This window comes from Canis aureus, chromosome 38 (assembly GCF_053574225.1).
Source record: "Canis aureus isolate CA01 chromosome 38, VMU_Caureus_v.1.0, whole genome shotgun sequence".
In the NCBI taxonomy this organism is placed as follows: domain Eukaryota; kingdom Metazoa; phylum Chordata; class Mammalia; order Carnivora; family Canidae; genus Canis; species Canis aureus.
In genome coordinates, this window is record NC_135648.1 from 2,688,927 (window position 1) to 2,705,045 (window position 16,119).

The 16,119-nt window shown below is 56.4% G+C and overlaps 2 protein-coding genes across 3 annotated transcripts; both read left to right on the forward strand.

Moving 5' to 3' along the window:
* Positions 1-2,334: 2,334 nt before the first annotated feature.
* NDUFS2 (NADH:ubiquinone oxidoreductase core subunit S2) lies at positions 2,335-11,915 on the forward strand. Its single transcript, XM_077886973.1, has 14 exons — positions 2,335-2,492; positions 3,302-3,408; positions 6,322-6,512; positions 8,018-8,138; positions 8,304-8,416; positions 8,674-8,748; positions 8,912-8,989; positions 9,351-9,436; positions 9,758-9,877; positions 10,541-10,670; positions 10,951-11,046; positions 11,214-11,297; positions 11,428-11,485; positions 11,666-11,915. Exons 1-14 carry the CDS (start codon positions 2,398-2,400, stop codon positions 11,701-11,703), a joined length of 1,392 nt encoding a protein of 463 aa, XP_077743099.1. The 5' UTR covers positions 2,335-2,397; the 3' UTR covers positions 11,704-11,915.
* A 550-nt stretch (positions 11,916-12,465) lies between these two features.
* On the forward strand, positions 12,466-15,718 carry FCER1G (Fc epsilon receptor Ig). 2 transcript variants are annotated; one of them, XM_077887004.1, is made up of 6 exons: positions 12,476-12,626; positions 14,258-14,553; positions 14,797-14,888; positions 15,022-15,057; positions 15,315-15,335; positions 15,455-15,718. In XM_077887004.1, the coding sequence occupies exons 2-6, from the start codon at positions 14,436-14,438 to the stop codon at positions 15,515-15,517; spliced, it is 330 nt and encodes a 109-aa protein (XP_077743130.1). In that variant the 5' UTR covers positions 12,476-12,626; positions 14,258-14,435; the 3' UTR covers positions 15,518-15,718. The 2 variants fall into 2 exon arrangements, with proteins under 2 accessions (XP_077743131.1, XP_077743130.1); XM_077887005.1 differs by lacking the exon at positions 14,258-14,553 and having other exon boundaries at positions 12,466-12,626.
* The last annotated feature ends 401 nt before the right edge of the window (positions 15,719-16,119 follow it).

Sequence of the window (16,119 nt, forward strand, 5' to 3'; positions counted from 1 at the left end):
CCACTTCCTGACTCCCCATTTCCCTGGCCCCGCTCCCGGTAGCTTCCCCCAGGCTCTTGGCCCTGTTCCTACCCACTCCCAACTGCCCTGAACCCTCCCCCAGCCTCAAGTCAGCCAGCCCCCAGCACAGAAAGACTTGCTCTCTTAGGAACCCAGATGCACCCAAAGTGAATCCATCCTAGGGAATCCCCACCTGACTCGCTCTTTGGCCCCACCTTGCCCTGAGAACGTAATGGTTCCTGGAATAGCTAGTAATCTTTTATTTCTCATTCCCCCTGGGACATGGAGAAGGTGAAGGCTGCATCGTGTACCTGGGGAAATCAGAGCACTAAGAGACAGGAACCCAGGGCCTGAGGTTGGGGAGGGCGCGGGGGTGGGGGTGGGGGTGAGAGGTAGTGGTAGGAGAAGGAAGCCAGATGATTCCCTCGGGTTGGTCCTGGACCTTCTGGATGGGAGACGAGTCAGCAAGGAGGTTTTGGGGGTGGACTCTCGGGATAAGGAAGTAAAGGGTACAGAAATAGGGGCAATGGTCTGCCCACTCCATGCGAGGGCCACTCCTTTCCCCAGGATATCCCCAGGAAAGAGAATGCAATCAGCGGTCCCCTTCCTTTCCCAGAGGCAGATCACCTGCCCCTACTCCCATTCCTCTACCCACTCTCTGCCTTGTCACCTCCTGTGTCCCAGATCATATCCGCCCGATTGCTTCCTTTCCCCCTCCCTTCCTGCTCAGGTCGTGAATACCTGCCCTGGTGCCCACTACTTCCTGAGTCGCCCACCAAGGCCAGACCCACCTCTTGACCCACCACACGCCCTGACTTTGGTCCTAACTCTGGAGGGGGTTGGGGCTGCAGGAGTCAGACAAAGGAAAGGAGACCAGAAGGGGCAGGGGCAAGAGGAGCTATCACCAGAGGACTCTTACTGCGCCTTTCCAACCCCCCATCTGAGATGAGGACAAAGGGGGTGACTAAACAGTGAGAGACAAAGGGCCTTAGAGTCCCAGCAGCAGTGTGTGGGGGTGTCGGTTGCAGGGAGAAGGCACAAAAGATGCAGTGTCCTAGGTAGCCCCCCGGGAGCCCTCACCCTGATCCCAGCTCAAGCTGCCTCCAGGGCCTAGCAGCCCAGACTCCATCCTGACTTCTCCCAGGCTGCATTCCGCCGAATGAACGCAGCCCCCCACCTCCCACCTCCCGTTCACCGTGTTCCAACTACAGAGGGGGAGAAGCCTCAGGGGAAGAGTGGAGGGACAGAGGGAGGCAGGGAGGCAGAGCCTCTGCAGGGCTGTGCGGGCTGCCCAGTCGACCACGGCAGGGTCAGTTCCCACAGCCAGGGATAAGGCCCCACCCTTTGGGATCGTTCCCATTAGGTCAACTCCCAGGCTAAAGTCTGGCCTTCTCCTCCTTCTCCACGGCAAAGAATTCCCCGTCTCCGCCACTTCCCTGGTCTGTGTGCCCCACCCTGCTGCACTGCTGGTGGGCTGTCTCGGGGACCCTGTCTGGGGGGAGATCTGGGGAAGGCCTCTTTCCAGGCTCGGAGTGGGAGGCGTGTGCAAACTCAACGGGTGGCCCAGCTGGAGCTGGGCTTGGAGGCACGGGCAGGGGACAGGAACCGGCCTCCCAGGCTGCACAAGTCTTGGTCTCTTCCATGCAGCACTGGGATGGGACTCCTGGCAGCCCGCCCTCCCTATGCTGTCGCCACTGGCCAGGACTAAGGCAGGGTCAGAAGGACCGGAGGGCAAGAGGGCGTGACCCAGGGCGGAAGTGGGCAATGATGCATCTCCAGGGACGCTTCCCGGCTGCTTCCCGGCTCCGGCTCCATCGTCCTGCAGCTTCCGGAAGCCCGGCGGGGCTCGGGGTCACCCCGAGGGGCCCTCCCCTCCTGCCTGGGCTGAGGTGGCTCTTCCACCCGGCGGCCTGCTCCAGTGCTGGTGGCCTTGGCGTCCTCCTCTTCTCGCCTTCGGGCTTGGCGGGAGCTCTCAGACCCGCCCAGCGCCGCCTGGGCCCCCATCCCTAACCCACTGGGGCCATCTGGAAATTAGCTGGCGGTCCCCGCTCCCAAGCATTTGGCAAAGCCTGGGGCTGCGCCGGGAGGGCCGGGCTCCGCCGCCGCCGCCGAGAGCGGGCGGCCCCGGGCGCGGGGCTCGGGCGGGCGGGGAAGCGCCGGGGCGAGCGGAGGCGCGAGCCGCACGTCTCTCCCGCTCCGGCCCCGGCAGGTCGGGCTCGAGCGGCGAGAAGAAGCGAGAGCGCGCAGGCGCAGAGCGCGCACGGTGCCGGCTCGCGGCGGCCGCCCCGCCAGCTTCCAAGAGGGCGGCCCCGTGTGCCGAATAGGCAGGAAGCCGCCAGGCGGCGCGCAGGAGCCACTTCCGCCCGTCCTCCTTCTCGCAGTCCGCGGCGGGGCAAGATGGCGGCGCTGAGGGCTTTGCGCAGCCTCCGGGGCGCCGCGGCCCAGGCGCTGCGGTCGGGGGCCGGCGGCCGGCTGCCGCTTCAGCCCAGCAGGTGAGACCCCGGGCCGCCCCCGACGCCGGGGTTCGTCGTGCCCGGCGCCTCCGCGGGCCCCGTGACCCTCCTCCGCCCCCGGGGAAGGATGACCCAGGCCTGTGACCCCTCGGCCGGGCCTGCCGTCCCGCGCTCCAGGATGCAGCGGCGCCCGCCCCGGCCGAGGGAGGACAGAGGGGGCCGCCAGCGGGGGGAGACGCTGCCCCTGCACGGTAGTGGGTGGCCGTGTCCCCTCCGTGGCCCTGCTGCTTCTCCCGAGCCTCATCGTGGGTGGCGTGCGGCTGGTGGAAAGTCTCCGCAGCCGAGAGGAGGGGAGCATGCCTGCTGGAGTCACAGGAGGAACACAAACCCGCGCTCATCCCCCCTCGGTCCCCAGGACTCCTCCCGGGTCTCCCCCAGGCCGGGCCGGGCCGGGCCGAGCCGAGCCGAGGAGGCAGAAGCCCCTCCCCCCGGGCACTGCACACCTTAGTCTCCCCTTGACCTTGAACAGGCACCTGGCTTGCATTCGTGTTCACCGAGATGGGAATAGGAATGTGCATGTGCGAGGTGTTTGGGGGAGCTCCGAGGAGCTGGGATCCCCGGCCTTGCATGCACAGCGCTGACGGTGCAGTGATTCTAGGAATAAGTTGTTAGAAGGAATGGAAGCTCTGGAGCTCCAGCTTGTTCTCCCAAAGCTGCACTGTGTGCCAGTGAACCTGGCCTTGGAGAATCCGAGGCTCCCCTCCCTGGGCTCACCTGACATTGCCTGGGGATGGAGGAGCCCAGCACTGTTGAGGCCCTGTTTCTAGGATCTGTCTTTGACTCCCTAGAGGTGCTCGGCAGTGGCAGCCAGATGTGGAATGGGCAGAGCAGTTTGGGGGAGCTGTCATGTACCCCACCAAAGAAACAGCCCACTGGAAGCCTCCACCTTGGAACGGTGAGTTCCTGAGTCCCACGTTGGTTCCTAAGCGCTCTTGAGCTCTGTCCAGGCAGGTTTGTGCCCTCTCCCTTCCCTTTTTGTGTCTTTGAGCAACTCGGTGACACTGATAATAGGGCAGGTGTTTGTCAAGTAGAGGAGGAAAAGAAGAACGTTCCAGCAGAAAAAGAGTAGGTCTTCGTCAACCCTTGGAGGTCCCTACCAGATTTATATTTTTGGCTTCAGCTCTTTCCAGAGATTCGGTATATTTCCATCTCCCTTTGGTAGAGATGGTAGTTTCTCCCTGGTAGTGAAGTCTTCCAGGCTACGGAGCATTCCCCACACCGAAAGTAGCTCTTCCTTGTGACTTTTAGATTTTCATCAGTGGTACCCACAATAAATAAATAAAACTAAAAAGAAAAAGATTTAAGATTTTATTTATTCATGACAGACATAGAGAGGGGCAGAGACATGGGCAGAGGGAGAAGCAGGCTTCATGCAGGGAGCCTGACATGGGACTTGATCCCAGGTCTCCAGGATCAAGCCCTAGGCTGAAGGCAGCACTAAACTGCTGGGCCACCGGGGTTGCCCTTAATTAGACCTTAATTATTCAGGGGTCTCTTCACTGGGTTTTTGCCACTGATCTGGTCCCCTCCCTGCCCCCAGCTCTCCAGTTCAATGTAATCACCTTAATCTTCCCCAAACATCATTTTACCATGGCATTCATTCTCTTGGTCAGGAACTTTCGAAAGCACTTCCAGTTACTTTTCAAAAATCTAACAGTAACAGTAACTGAGTGCTTGCCCATGTGTCAAGTGTTTTGTATGCGTAATTTCACCCAGGCCTTGGAACAACTCCATGAGAGCAGTACTGGTATTTTACCACTTTTGAGAAAATTATGGTGCAGGAAGATTAAAACTTGATCGAGGGCAGCCCCGGTGGCTTAGCGGTTTGGTGCCGCCTTCAGCCCCGGGGTGTGATCTTGGAGACCCGGGATCGAGTCCCGCGTCGGGCTCCGTGCATGGAGCCTGCGTCTCCCTCTGCCTGTATCTCTGTCTCTCTCTCTGTCTCTCTCTCATTCTCTGTGTCTCTAATAAATAAATAAAATCTTTAAAAATAAAATAAAATAAAATTTGATCGAGGACACATCCATAGATTTGTACTCGGGTCTGTCTGACTCCAAAGCCCATGGGAAGGATTTTGGTTGAAAAGTTAAGCTCCGGTTTCAATTCTCTGTTCTCCCATTTACCAGCGAATAAAGTGCCTATTTCATAGCATTGCAGTAAGGATGAAATGAGATCATAACGTGAACCAGTTAGTGTAGTGACTGGCACATGGTAAGTCCTCCGTAAGTGTTGGTATTAATGATACTGATAATTGAATCACTACCCCCTACTGCTGCCAACACTCATCTTCTGCCTCTTGGTAGATAAAGAGTTCCACAGATACTCCCTTGTTTCCAAGATTTGACCTTTGTTGATTCCATAGCCTGGGATGCTCTTCTCTCTACCCATTTGAATCCTTCCCTGTGTGTAAGAACCAGCTCAGATCCTGCCTTCATAAAGTCTTGACAGTGTTCTTTTTTCCCTTTAAATACTTAACGGCTAAGCCACTAACTTGGTAACTCATAAATTTGGCCTGTTTCTAGTTCCTCACAGGCACTTCCTTCCCAAATTAAATTGTATGGTTTTTAAGGGTAAAAACTCATTTGGTAGTAGTAAGAATTTTCTTTTCTTTTTTTTTTTTTTAAAGATTTTATTTATTTATTCATGAGAGACACAGAGAAAGAGAGGCAGAGACACAGGCAGAGGGAGAAGCAGGCTCCATGCAGGGAGCCCGACGTGGGACTCCATCCTGGGTCTCCAGGATCAGGCCCTGGGCTGAAGGTGGCGCTAAACCCCTGAGCCACCTGGGCTGCCCGGTAGTAGTAAGAATTAAGGATACATTTCCTGATTGGTTGGGCATTCATCAGATAGATTTGAAGGGCAGTGTGTTATAGAGGTTAAGAATGTGGACCCCAGGGGCGCCCAGGGGGCCCAGTTGATGGAGTATATCAGACTTTGTCTCAGGTCATGATCCCGGGGTCATGGGATGGAGCCTCGCAACGGGCTCCCTGCTCAGTGAGGACTTGGCTTCTCCCTCTGCTCCTCCCCCAGCTCCTGCAGGCCCACTTGCCCCCCCAACTCAAATAAAATCTTTCAAAATAAATAAAATAGTATTGAAAAAAAAAAAAAAGAATGTGGACTCCGGAGCCGAACAAGTTGAGATCAAACCTGACTCTGCCACTTGCTAGCTCTCTGAGAAGTCCTGTATCTTCTCTGGCCTCGATTTCACCAATAAAATACGGATAATAACAGTACCTATTATTCATATGGTTGTTAGGAGAATTAAATTAGTTAAAATCAGTGAAGTGCTTAGAGTAGCCCTTGGCACATAATAAGGGCTATGTGAGTGTTATTAGTATTATTGTCTTTATCTTTTTTTTTTTTTTTTTTGAAGACTTATTTGAGACAGATCACACATGTGCCAGGGAGAGGCAGAGGGAGAGGGTGAAAGAGAATCAGACTCTGTGCTGAATGTGGGCCCAACGCAGGGTTTGATCCTGGGACCTGGAGATCATGACCTGAGCCAAAACCAAGATCAGACACTTAACCAACTTAGCCATCCAGGTGCCCCAGTAGCATCATCTTTAGGAAGGTATCTGGGAGACCTAAAAGAGTGAGGTTCGTGTGTAGTCCCTTTCATCGGAAAATTCAGATCTTCCTTCCATTTTTCCCACATAACGGTTTTCTTCCTGATTATGTTAGTGATCAGGGAATTAACGGTGTGGAGTGGTGACACACCAGATCTCTAGGGAGAGCTAACTCCTTGCTGTCCTTTGGGGGTTCTCTAGGGAATCAGCCATTTAGCTCTGCACTCTTTCCCACTTCTCAGACGTGGACCCTCCAAAGGACACAATGGTGACAAACCTGACCCTGAACTTTGGGCCCCAGCACCCAGCGGCTCATGGAGTCCTGCGGCTAGTGATGGAGTTGAGCGGGGAGATGGTGCGGAAGTGTGACCCCCACATCGGCCTACTACACCGAGGCACTGAGAAGCTCATTGAATACAAGACCTATCTGCAGGTGTGGGGGGTGAACAGGGCCCTGCTCACGGGACCAGGGGATGCCGTGGCCTGGGACTTGGCCAGTGTGCTGCCCCCAAAACCGGGGGGTGGGGTGTTGGGGATGAGGGCAGTCTTGGTTGGGAGGATGGAGGGACATGGTAGGGGATGCTTGATTGAAATCCGTCTAGATTTGGTTTATCCAACAGAAACGCTTGCAAGCCAGAGGTTCCCCCCACTTGACTCTTTTCCAGTTGACTCTTGGCTGGCCCCTTCACCCTCACTCTAGTGCCTCAGTTTCCCTGTTCTTATATCAAACTAGTACGTCAAAGCCAGTGTCTCTGGGGACAGGGAAAGGAGAGAGGGACGTCAGCTCCCTAGGATTAATAGCCGATTCTTGTATCTTCCGGCTGTGGAAGTTTGTTTTCGAAACAGTCAGTGAGTCAGAGTGACCAGGGAGGGAGTTTGTGGCAGTGTGCTGTATTTCGGAGAACTCTGTGACCCAAGTCGTGAGGGTCAGCTCTGAAGGAACTGGAGCCAGGACAGGCATCTGAAACTTTCTCTTACTGTCACGAAGAAAGGTCTCTCTAACAGAGGGTGATGGGGGCCGGTTACAACCAGCTAACTAGAATGTGACGCCCCCAGAGAGTCCGGGCAATGACAGTTTCTGGTCTCGCAGAGTATGGAGCTAAACTGTGCAGCATTAACCCACGTCACAGTGACATCAGAACAAGTACTGGCTGTCCCAAAGAGGGGCATCCTAGCTCCGCCTCCTTCCTGGAAGCTGAAGCTGGTTCAGCAGACGGCTAGACTAGCTTTCTTGGCATTCTGGGGAAAGACCCGTTTCTCCCCAACCGTCCATCCCAGAAGCCAGTCTAGTCCTTCTCGGGGCTCTGTCCTCCTTAAACCCTTCACTCCCACCCAGTTACTCCTAAGATTGGTTACCTTTCTCCTTCAGGATCTCAGAGACACTTTAAGAAAGTTGTGGGCTAGAGGAGTGTTGGCAGTGGTGTGCTGGAGTGAGCTCATATTGGCTCGCGAGAACAGATTGTTAAGTTTTCAGGAATTTTGTGAGCCAGTTGTTAAACAGGGCCATTATTAAGAATTATGTGAGCTTACAGTTTAATAAATTATATAAAAAGCTAGAGTTCATCCCTTTTCTACTTGAGTGCTGTGTCCTAAGTTATTCTATTGTACATGCTTGGCAGAAATACCGTATAACGTGTGCTCCTCTGCCCAGGGCTGCATTCAGTTACGTGGCGTAAAGCTGGCCCTGCTGGGTGTATTTTCACCACAGAAATTGGCACACACAACAAATCAGGGTTCCCTCCCACCCGTTCAGAGATCTGATTTTTACGCATTGTCCAGCATAGACTACTGGATATCCGATGCTGCCTCGTTAGCTCCTGAGACTAGAAGGCTTTGTGCAGCACTGACTTCTGATGCCTGCTGAGAGCAGTGCTTTGGGCAGGCAGCCTGAGGGCTCCTGGCCCAGTAGGTGTGACCTCGGTTCTTCCCTCTTCCCAGGCCCTTCCATACTTTGACCGTCTAGACTACGTGTCCATGATGTGTAACGAACAGGCCTATTCGCTGGCCGTGGAGAAGTTGCTCAATATCCAGCCTCCGCCACGGGCACAGTGGATCCGAGGTACGCTCCGTCACCCTCCTGTGGCCCTCCCTGGCCACTGCCCATCTTAGGAGCGTCGAACCCAAACCTAGTGTGCAGACCCCAGGCTCTGTGCGGAACTGCCCTGTCAGTATCAGTTGTTGGCTCCTATGTCCTTCTCTTCCTGTTGTCTTCACCTGTCTACAGTGCTATTTGGAGAAATCACACGGCTCTTGAACCATATTATGGCTGTGACTACACATGCCCTGGACATTGGAGCCATGACCCCTTTCTTCTGGATGTTTGAAGAGAGGGAGAAGGTAAGAGGAGGAGGGAAGGACAGGAGAGGCAAGGGAGTAGAGGAAGTGGAGAAGGTTCTTGAAGGAGACAGGAGATCAGCAGGAGAGAGAACATGAGAGGGAGAAGGTCCACTGAACTTGGGTTATAATCTTAAGGAAGCCTGTGTCCCGAGGGTTTGCTTGGGCCCCGGAAGGCAGAGGGCTGGGGAGTGGACCAGTACGTTGTCAGACTTAGGGGCGCAGGACTTTGTCACTAATTCCCAGTGTACCCTGTCCAGATGTTTGAATTCTACGAGCGCGTGTCAGGGGCCCGCATGCATGCTGCTTATGTCCGGCCAGGAGGTGTGCACCAGGTGAGCAGGCTCCCCCGCCTTCCAGAGCCTCCAGCCCACGCCTGTACTCTCGGTGGCCACTGGAGGGCAGCGCTGGCCGATGAGACGCTCCCCGTCCGCCTGGGCAGCCCTGGGGCTGGGACGGGAGGCTGAGCCTCACCGTCAGGCTCCATTTGGCTTCTAGGACCTGCCCCTCGGGCTTATGGACGACATCTATGAGTTTTCTAAGAACTTCTCTCTCCGGGTTGATGAGCTGGAAGAGGTAAGATAAGAACCAGGGCGGGGATCCCTGGGTGGCACAGCGGTTTAGCACCTGCCTTTGGCCCAGGGCGCAATCCTGGAGACCCGGGATCGAATCCCACGTCGGGCTCCTGGTGCATGGAGCCTGCTTCTCCCTCTGCCTGTGTCTCTGCCTCTTTCTCTCTCTCACTCTGTGACTATCATAGATAGATAAAAATTTTAAAAAAATTTAAAAAAATTAAAAAAAAAGAACCAGGGGGAAACCCCTCCTGTCCCCTCAAGATGGGCTTGTGGGGTTTTAGTTCCCAGTTGTAAAGGGCAACCAGGAGGTATCTGAAGCGGGGGATGAAGAGCGTTCACATTCCAGTTTCCTTGGTCGGTAGATGCTGACCAACAATAGGATTTGGAAGAATCGGACAGTTGACATTGGGGTTGTGACGGCCGAAGACGCGCTGAACTATGGATTTAGGTATGGATTTAGGGGATGAAGAGCGTTCACATTCCAGTTTCCTTGGTCGGTAGATGCTGACCAACAATAGGATTTGGAAGAATCGGACAGTTGACATTGGGGTTGTGACGGCCGAAGACGCGCTGAACTATGGATTTAGGAACTATGTGACTTCTCCACTTGGCCATGGGGGTTTCAGCCTAACATCTTGGCTTCAGGAAGGGGTGACACCGTCATATCCTGCGCCCAGGGCGTGGGGGAGGGCATGGGGAGAGCAGGGAGGAGAGTGGCTCCTTTCTGGGTTTGTGGAAAGTGACCCTTGGTCCCCGTGATGCTCTCCAGTGGCGTGATGCTCCGGGGCTCGGGCATCCAGTGGGACCTGCGGAAGACTCAGCCCTATGACGTTTATGACCAGGTGGACTTCGATGTTCCTATTGGCTCTCGAGGGGACTGCTATGACAGGTAAGGCCCAGAACCTCTCAGCTCATTTTCCAGCTGCTTCCCCTGTCCATCTTCTCTTTTGCTTACTTTTTCATTCCCCCATTTTCCGGTATCTGTTGGAGCTCTTGTGTCTGTTAAGCTAGGTGGTTTTTCAAAGCCGTCTTATTTTACCTTCATTTATCCTCATATCTCAGATGGAACCAGTTTGGGCTGCATTTTTGTAGTTGAGGCGTAAAGGTTGGAGATCAGCCTGGGATTATCCTGTTAGTAGTGGTTGAGACTTGAATTCTCCAGACCCAGTGCTCTTTCCACTGGATTCTAAGCTTCACATTCCATTCCTGTTTACTGACCCTAAATAAGACCCTGTTTTCTTTTTGAGTTGATTTGACCCTCACCCGTTGTGTAGTCCAGGAAGTATCCAAGAGGGTAATGGAGGAGGGAAGCGCTCCAAGACATGGCCTGAGATCAGGAGAGGCCTTGGGGCAGCAGCCGATACCAGAACCAGAGACTAGAGGGTTTCCATGGGTAGGTGGCCAAGCCAAGCAGAGGTGCTGCCCTGGGAGAAAAGACAGAGGGAGGAAGTTAGCTAGCACCTTTTGGGTCAGCCAGGGGCGTCCTTCCTGGGCTCCCGTCTCATGCTTTGACTGCTCCCTTCTTGCTCTGAGCCTATCTCCTCCACTTCAGGTACCTGTGTCGGGTGGAGGAGATGCGCCAGTCCCTTCGAATCATCGAGCAATGTCTGAACAAGATGCCTCCCGGGGAGATCAAGGTTGATGATGCCAAAGTGTCTCCGCCGAAGCGAGCAGAGATGAAGGTTGGCTCTGTGGAGAGGGCCGGGGCGGGGGGGGGGGGGGGGGGGGGGGCAGCAGCCAGGAAGGAGTGTCCTTGGATTACATCCTGCTCCCCAGCTTTCATTCTTTGAAAGACTTGACATTACATGAGTCTTAACCTCCCGCAGCCACGTTTTTCGCTGTGTCTTGCTCGCTCACAGTGTGGGTTGTAATCTCCCCGGGGGACGGTTATTTCCTGTGCCGCGGGAGGCCTAGGAGACATCTGGCTCTGGCTTACTGCTGCTCCCTTTCTCCTCTGTCCAGACTTCCATGGAGTCATTGATCCACCACTTCAAGTTGTACACGGAGGGCTACCAGGTCCCTCCGGGGGCCACGTACACTGCCATCGAGGCTCCTAAGGTGAGGAGGGACGGGGAAGGCAAATGTCCCCATAGGGGGCTGGGGACAGATGCCCAGGCAGAGGCTCAGTCCTCAGCGAGAGAGGACATGCGGGTGAATAGAGAGGCTCCGTTGGCAGAGAAGAGTGCTCTTCCTGTTCACGGGAGCCAACCTTCTTCCTCGGACAGGGAGAGTTTGGGGTGTACCTCGTGTCCGATGGCAGCAGCCGCCCTTACCGATGCAAGATCAAGGCTCCTGGTTTTGCCCACCTGGTAAGAGCCAACTCCAGTGATTCTCACTCTAGTCAATGAATCCATCACGAGTGACATTGATTGAGATTTTGATGAACGTTCCTTCCTTCTCCTCCCGCCCTGCTCATCTTGCCTGTCTCAATCTCTCCAGGCTGGTTTGGACAAGATGTCCAAGGGACACATGCTGGCGGACGTTGTTGCCATCATAGGTACAAGGCCTGTTGGGTGGTAGAGATGCTGTAGACGAGGGAGTCTGGAACTCTTAACGGGGGCAGAGACCGAACATTTCCTGTGCAGCATAGACATAGAGTATGGGCATGGACTCGAATCCTCAGTGTGCTGGGCACGGTAATGAGTGCTGGATTTTAACACTGGCCCCCCCCCCTTAGGTACCCAAGATATCGTGTTTGGAGAAGTGGATCGGTGAACTGGGGAACAGTTTGATTCCCCTGCTTCTCTGCTTCCTCCTCGGAGCCCGGCCGTCACTGGACAGCAACTGTGTGTGTGTGTGTGTGTGTGTGTGTGTGTGTGTGTGTGTGTGTACACACATGTGAACATTCAGCCATCAGGCTTTCTGTGCATGCACTAGAAAAGGAGAAATTATAATAAATTAGCCATCTTCCGGCCCCTCTGCCCAAACTTCTGGTATGTCTTTTTCGGTATCTTACTGTCTTTCACTTTGTCAGAAAACTCAAGAATGTGACTTAACCCTCTGGTTCTCTGAGACTCAGCTATGCCAGTTTTTCCTGTGCTGCGCATCTCCACCCCCTTCTCTGACTCTTGTCCTTTCCACTTCTCCATTCCCCGTTTCCTCTTTTCCCCCTGCCCAGGCTTGACTGCCTACACAAATCGGTAAACCTCTGGAATCAAGACAGGGGTACAGTTCCATGTGGAAGGGAAAGGGCTGCATGGGGTGGGGTGTCGGACTCCGAAGGGAAGGTGGGCTCCACATGTGTGTGAACGTGGAGTGGCCGTGGATTCAGATGGCCTTTCTCAAGCACGGGCGGACCCCGCCATCCCTTGGTGACTGGGGCTTGGCCACCGAAGAACTGCCCCTTCCCTTGGTGACTGGGGCTTGGCCACCGAAGAACTGAGGCTCGAGAGCACAGACCTAGCTCCTTTGGTTGGCCCTTCCGGGAGCCGCCCGGGCTCTGGTGCAGGAAGGGGAAGGGGCCAAAGCTGGGGGAAGGCGGGGCAGGAAGGGGGGAACTCTGTGGTCAGGGAGCCGCTCTGAGCACAGCTGCGCAGTGCTGCCGGAGCGTCCGATCCCCGGCTCCCCGCCCTCCAGCCCCCTGTCCAAGATGGTCCTGGCAGTGGTCTTGCTCCTGCTCCTTTTGGTTGAACAAGCAGGTGAGAGGGTTTGCTGAGGGCCCACGAGCTGGGCGCCACGGTGGGAATCGAGGACGCGTGTCTCAGGCTGAGCCAGGGGCAGTCGGGGAAAGGCCAGTGGGCGCAGGGTTCGGATGGACCCCGAGACCTTGAGGCTAGTCCCGGCTGGTCCTCATCAGGGCACAAGAGTCCTGGTTCCCGCCTTTCTTGTCTCCTTACCTTTTCAGGATCGATAACAGGTAAGGCTTCAGTTTGGCAGGGGCGGGAATGGTCGTGTGACACAAAAGGCCCGTCTGGGGAGAAGCTCCTTTTCCCATGATCAGCATTTCCTGTGTGGTGCCTTTGGGCTGGTCCCCGGGGAGCTGGTCTGTAGCTGGTTCATAATATTTACAGAAGCCCCCTAGGAAGGCGGGAGCCTGTCCTTCGGCTTGGGATCACTCCCAGGCAAGGATGGTCGAAGTGGACGTGTTTTCTGCTGCTGTGAGTCATCGGGAGCACAGACCATCCTGCCACCAGCTGCTACGGGCGGGGGAGGTGGTGGCAAGCACGCGATGCCCGCTTCTGGAGGCCTGAGCGCCAGCCCAGAAATGGAGGCAGACGTGGGAAGGTCTCAGCGGCCCTAAGGCTCCAGTCGCTCAATTTCTGAACTGTCCCTTGCTCTCTGCGCCGTGTGCGTGTGCTTGTGCGTGTGTTGAGAGTTGCAGCTGGGGGCCAGGGAGCAGCCGGTTAGTGGAGCTTCAGGGAAATGGGAAATTGAAAGAGATTGGCCGGGGAGCCCAGCAGCCCAGCTGTGGAGCGGAGGGAGGGATCGCTGGGTGCCAGCTGGGTGCCAGCCCGCTGCCTTCCAGATGAGGATGGAGCGGGGCCCGAGGCCTATGGGGAAGGAGGCCCGCTCCAGCAGACAGCCTGGGCTTGAGCCCGCCCCTGTCACCAGCCCTTGGGCCCTAAAGGAGTTACTTAGCTTTTCCGAGCCTGCATTTCATCCTTCGTAAAATGGCGATGATGACGACGTGTCCCCCCACCCCCACCACGGGTAGTTTTGAGATTTATGCAATATTGTGTGAAGAGCGTCATGGCATAGAAAGTACCACACCGACATTAGTCACGAGCCCGTGAGCCCTTCAGATAAGGGGCTCGGGGCAGATAGGGACTGGTGCTCAGATCCTATTTTATTTTCTGTTTTTTATAATTTTTAAATCTGTTTGTTTATTTATTTATTTAAAATGTTATTCATGAGAGACATGGAGAGAGAGGCAGAGACACAGGCAGAGGGAGAAGCAGGCTCCCTGTAAGGATCCTGATGCGGGACTCGATCCCAGGATCTGGGATCACGACCTGGGCCGAAGGCAGACGCTCAACCACTGAGCCACTCAGGCGTCCCCTATTTGATTTTTTAAGTTGCACAAAACTTCCTCTCTCTGTGGCCCAGAGTGAGTGAGTAACAGGGCAGAGTGCCCCGAGACAGAATCGGCTATGGTCATCGCCCCGAGCCTGGGCTCCTGGGCTGAGAGCCGTCGGGGGCCGTGGGGCCTGGGCAGCTGGCACCTGTTCTTCCCCTGTGCGCCCACGAGCGTGGAGCAGGGGTGAGGAGGCCGAGGCTCCGAGAGGACCCGCAACCCAGCTATCGCCTTCCCTCCTCCCTCCCTTTGCAGGCTCACATCCTTCCTGTCCAGCCCTCAGCCACAGGTCACAGGACTTAGCAGAGACACTCCTGTGGTTTCTGCAGTGAAATTTGTCACTGCCTGTCCCTCACCCTACCCCTTGGGCTGAGGTTTTGGTCTTCGCTCAGTAGCTCAGATAAGTCCCTTGAGGGCTGGGAGGTGCGCAGCGATGCCTGAGGAACCTCAGCGATGCCTGAGGGGGTGTGAAAACCAGGGGGCTGGGGGCCGGGCGGTGCTCCCTGCCCAGCTCTTAGCATCAGTAAGTTCCACGGCGGGGCAAACCGCAGGTGAGTCCTAGGCCACCCCGCCCCCCAGGGGGAGCGAGGAGGGGGGAGCCCCCTAGGCCGGCCCTGGGTGAGGGGTGAGCTAGGAGGGGGAGCCGAGAAAATCGGATCCAGAGAGGAAGATCGGGTGTGTCCTGGGGAGGCCCCCCCAGGCCCGACCCACCGGCCGGAAGCCTATTCCCTCCGGCCCCCAGCAAAGCCCATGATGCCCCTGACCGCACCCTGCGGGCACCTCTGTCCCCTCAGCCGCCCTGGGAGAGCCTCAGCTCTGCTACATCCTGGATGCCATCCTGTTTCTGTACGGTATCGTCCTCACCCTGCTCTACTGTCGACTCAAGGTAAGGACAGGGAGGTGGACAGGGGGTGGTGGTGGCATGGCTTTGAGGACAGTAGATAACAGGGTCCCCATAAAGTCGGGAGGGGCGGGGTTGGGTCACTAACTTCACCTCCACCGATTACCTCCCCTTGCAGATCCAGGTGCGAAAGGCAGCTGTAACCAGCTATGAGGTATGGCCCTTCCAGACGCTAAGCTTCAGGGGTCCCCCCACTGCCCCCCGCACCTAGCCAACACTGAGCAGGTGACAGGGGACAGCTGAGTGTCGAGGAGTGCGGGAGAGTTGTGTGCAGTGCGGGCATTGACGCTCCGCGAGCCGCTAAGCTGGCCAGCCGGGCCTGGCCCCCTCACCAGGAGGGGGAGGGCAAGGAGGTGCTAGGGCCCTGAAGGAGCGCGGGTGCCTAATCCCCTGTCCCTTTTGCCTCCGCAGAAACCAGATGGCATTTACACGGTGAGTGAGCCCGCCTCCCCCCACCCCCGTCCTGGGATTTGTGCGATCTTGGGAAGACACAGGGTCTGTGGGCATGGGTGGGCTCGAGCGCCTCACCATCCTCTGGCCTCCACTTCTAGGGCCTGAGCACCCGGAACCAGGAGACTTACGAGACCCTGAAGCATGAGAAACCCCCCCAGTAACCCTAGAAGACCTCCTGCCCCTCCGGGGTCTCCTCCTCCGCCACAGACGTGCCCAGATACTAATCGTTAATGTTTATATTCTAATCTCGCCGCCTTTCCCCACCGTCCTATTTCCCATCTCCCCCTCCCCCGCCCCCCCCCCCCCCCCCCCCCCGTGGAAACAGAGTACCCAATAAAGCCCCACGGGCTGGACTCCACTCACTCGGTCACCGTATAGTCATTCGGTCTCTGCCAGGCGCTTGGCTGGGTGCTGAAGACACCCCTTGGGGTGACAGCCCCTGACCTTGCGGCGCCCACGGTCTGGTAGACGTCAGGGCTGCGTTGCTCGGTGGAGGGAGGAAGGCTGTCGCCGCTGGAGCGGGGATGAGACGCTGGGCTGCGGGGCGGCGGCAGGAAGCTGGAGCAGGGCCCACGTCGGGGGGGGTCTAGGCACACTCGGGAACGTGGGACCTAAGGACTGACGTCTGCACCCGGTGGCTTTGTGTCTGGCGACTGAACCAAGGCTGGGCACGGAGAAGGCTGCCTGTCCAACCCCAGGCAGGCACAGTCCAGGTGAGAGTGAGCCGCAGGGAGCAGCGGGGAAGCCTGACCTGCAGAGCCGT

Bases quoted from the DNA above. Each gene is read 5' to 3' on its own strand.
- NDUFS2 (XM_077886973.1), top strand. From the start codon at position 2,398: ATGGCGGCGCTGAGGGCTTTGCGCAGCCTCCGGGGCGCCGCGGCCCAG. The intron at 3,409-6,321 runs GTGAGTTCCTGA...CCCACTTCTCAG, and splicing joins GAAGCCTCCACCTTGGAACG to ACGTGGACCCTCCAAAGGAC. The intron at 10,671-10,950 runs GTTGGCTCTGTG...TCCTCTGTCCAG, and splicing joins CGAAGCGAGCAGAGATGAAG to ACTTCCATGGAGTCATTGAT.
- FCER1G (XM_077887004.1), top strand. From the start codon at position 14,436: ATGCCTGAGGAACCTCAGCGATGCCTGAGGGGGTGTGAAAACCAGGGG. The intron at 14,554-14,796 runs GTGAGTCCTAGG...CTGTCCCCTCAG, and splicing joins CACGGCGGGGCAAACCGCAG to CCGCCCTGGGAGAGCCTCAG. The intron at 14,889-15,021 runs GTAAGGACAGGG...CTCCCCTTGCAG, and splicing joins TGCTCTACTGTCGACTCAAG to ATCCAGGTGCGAAAGGCAGC.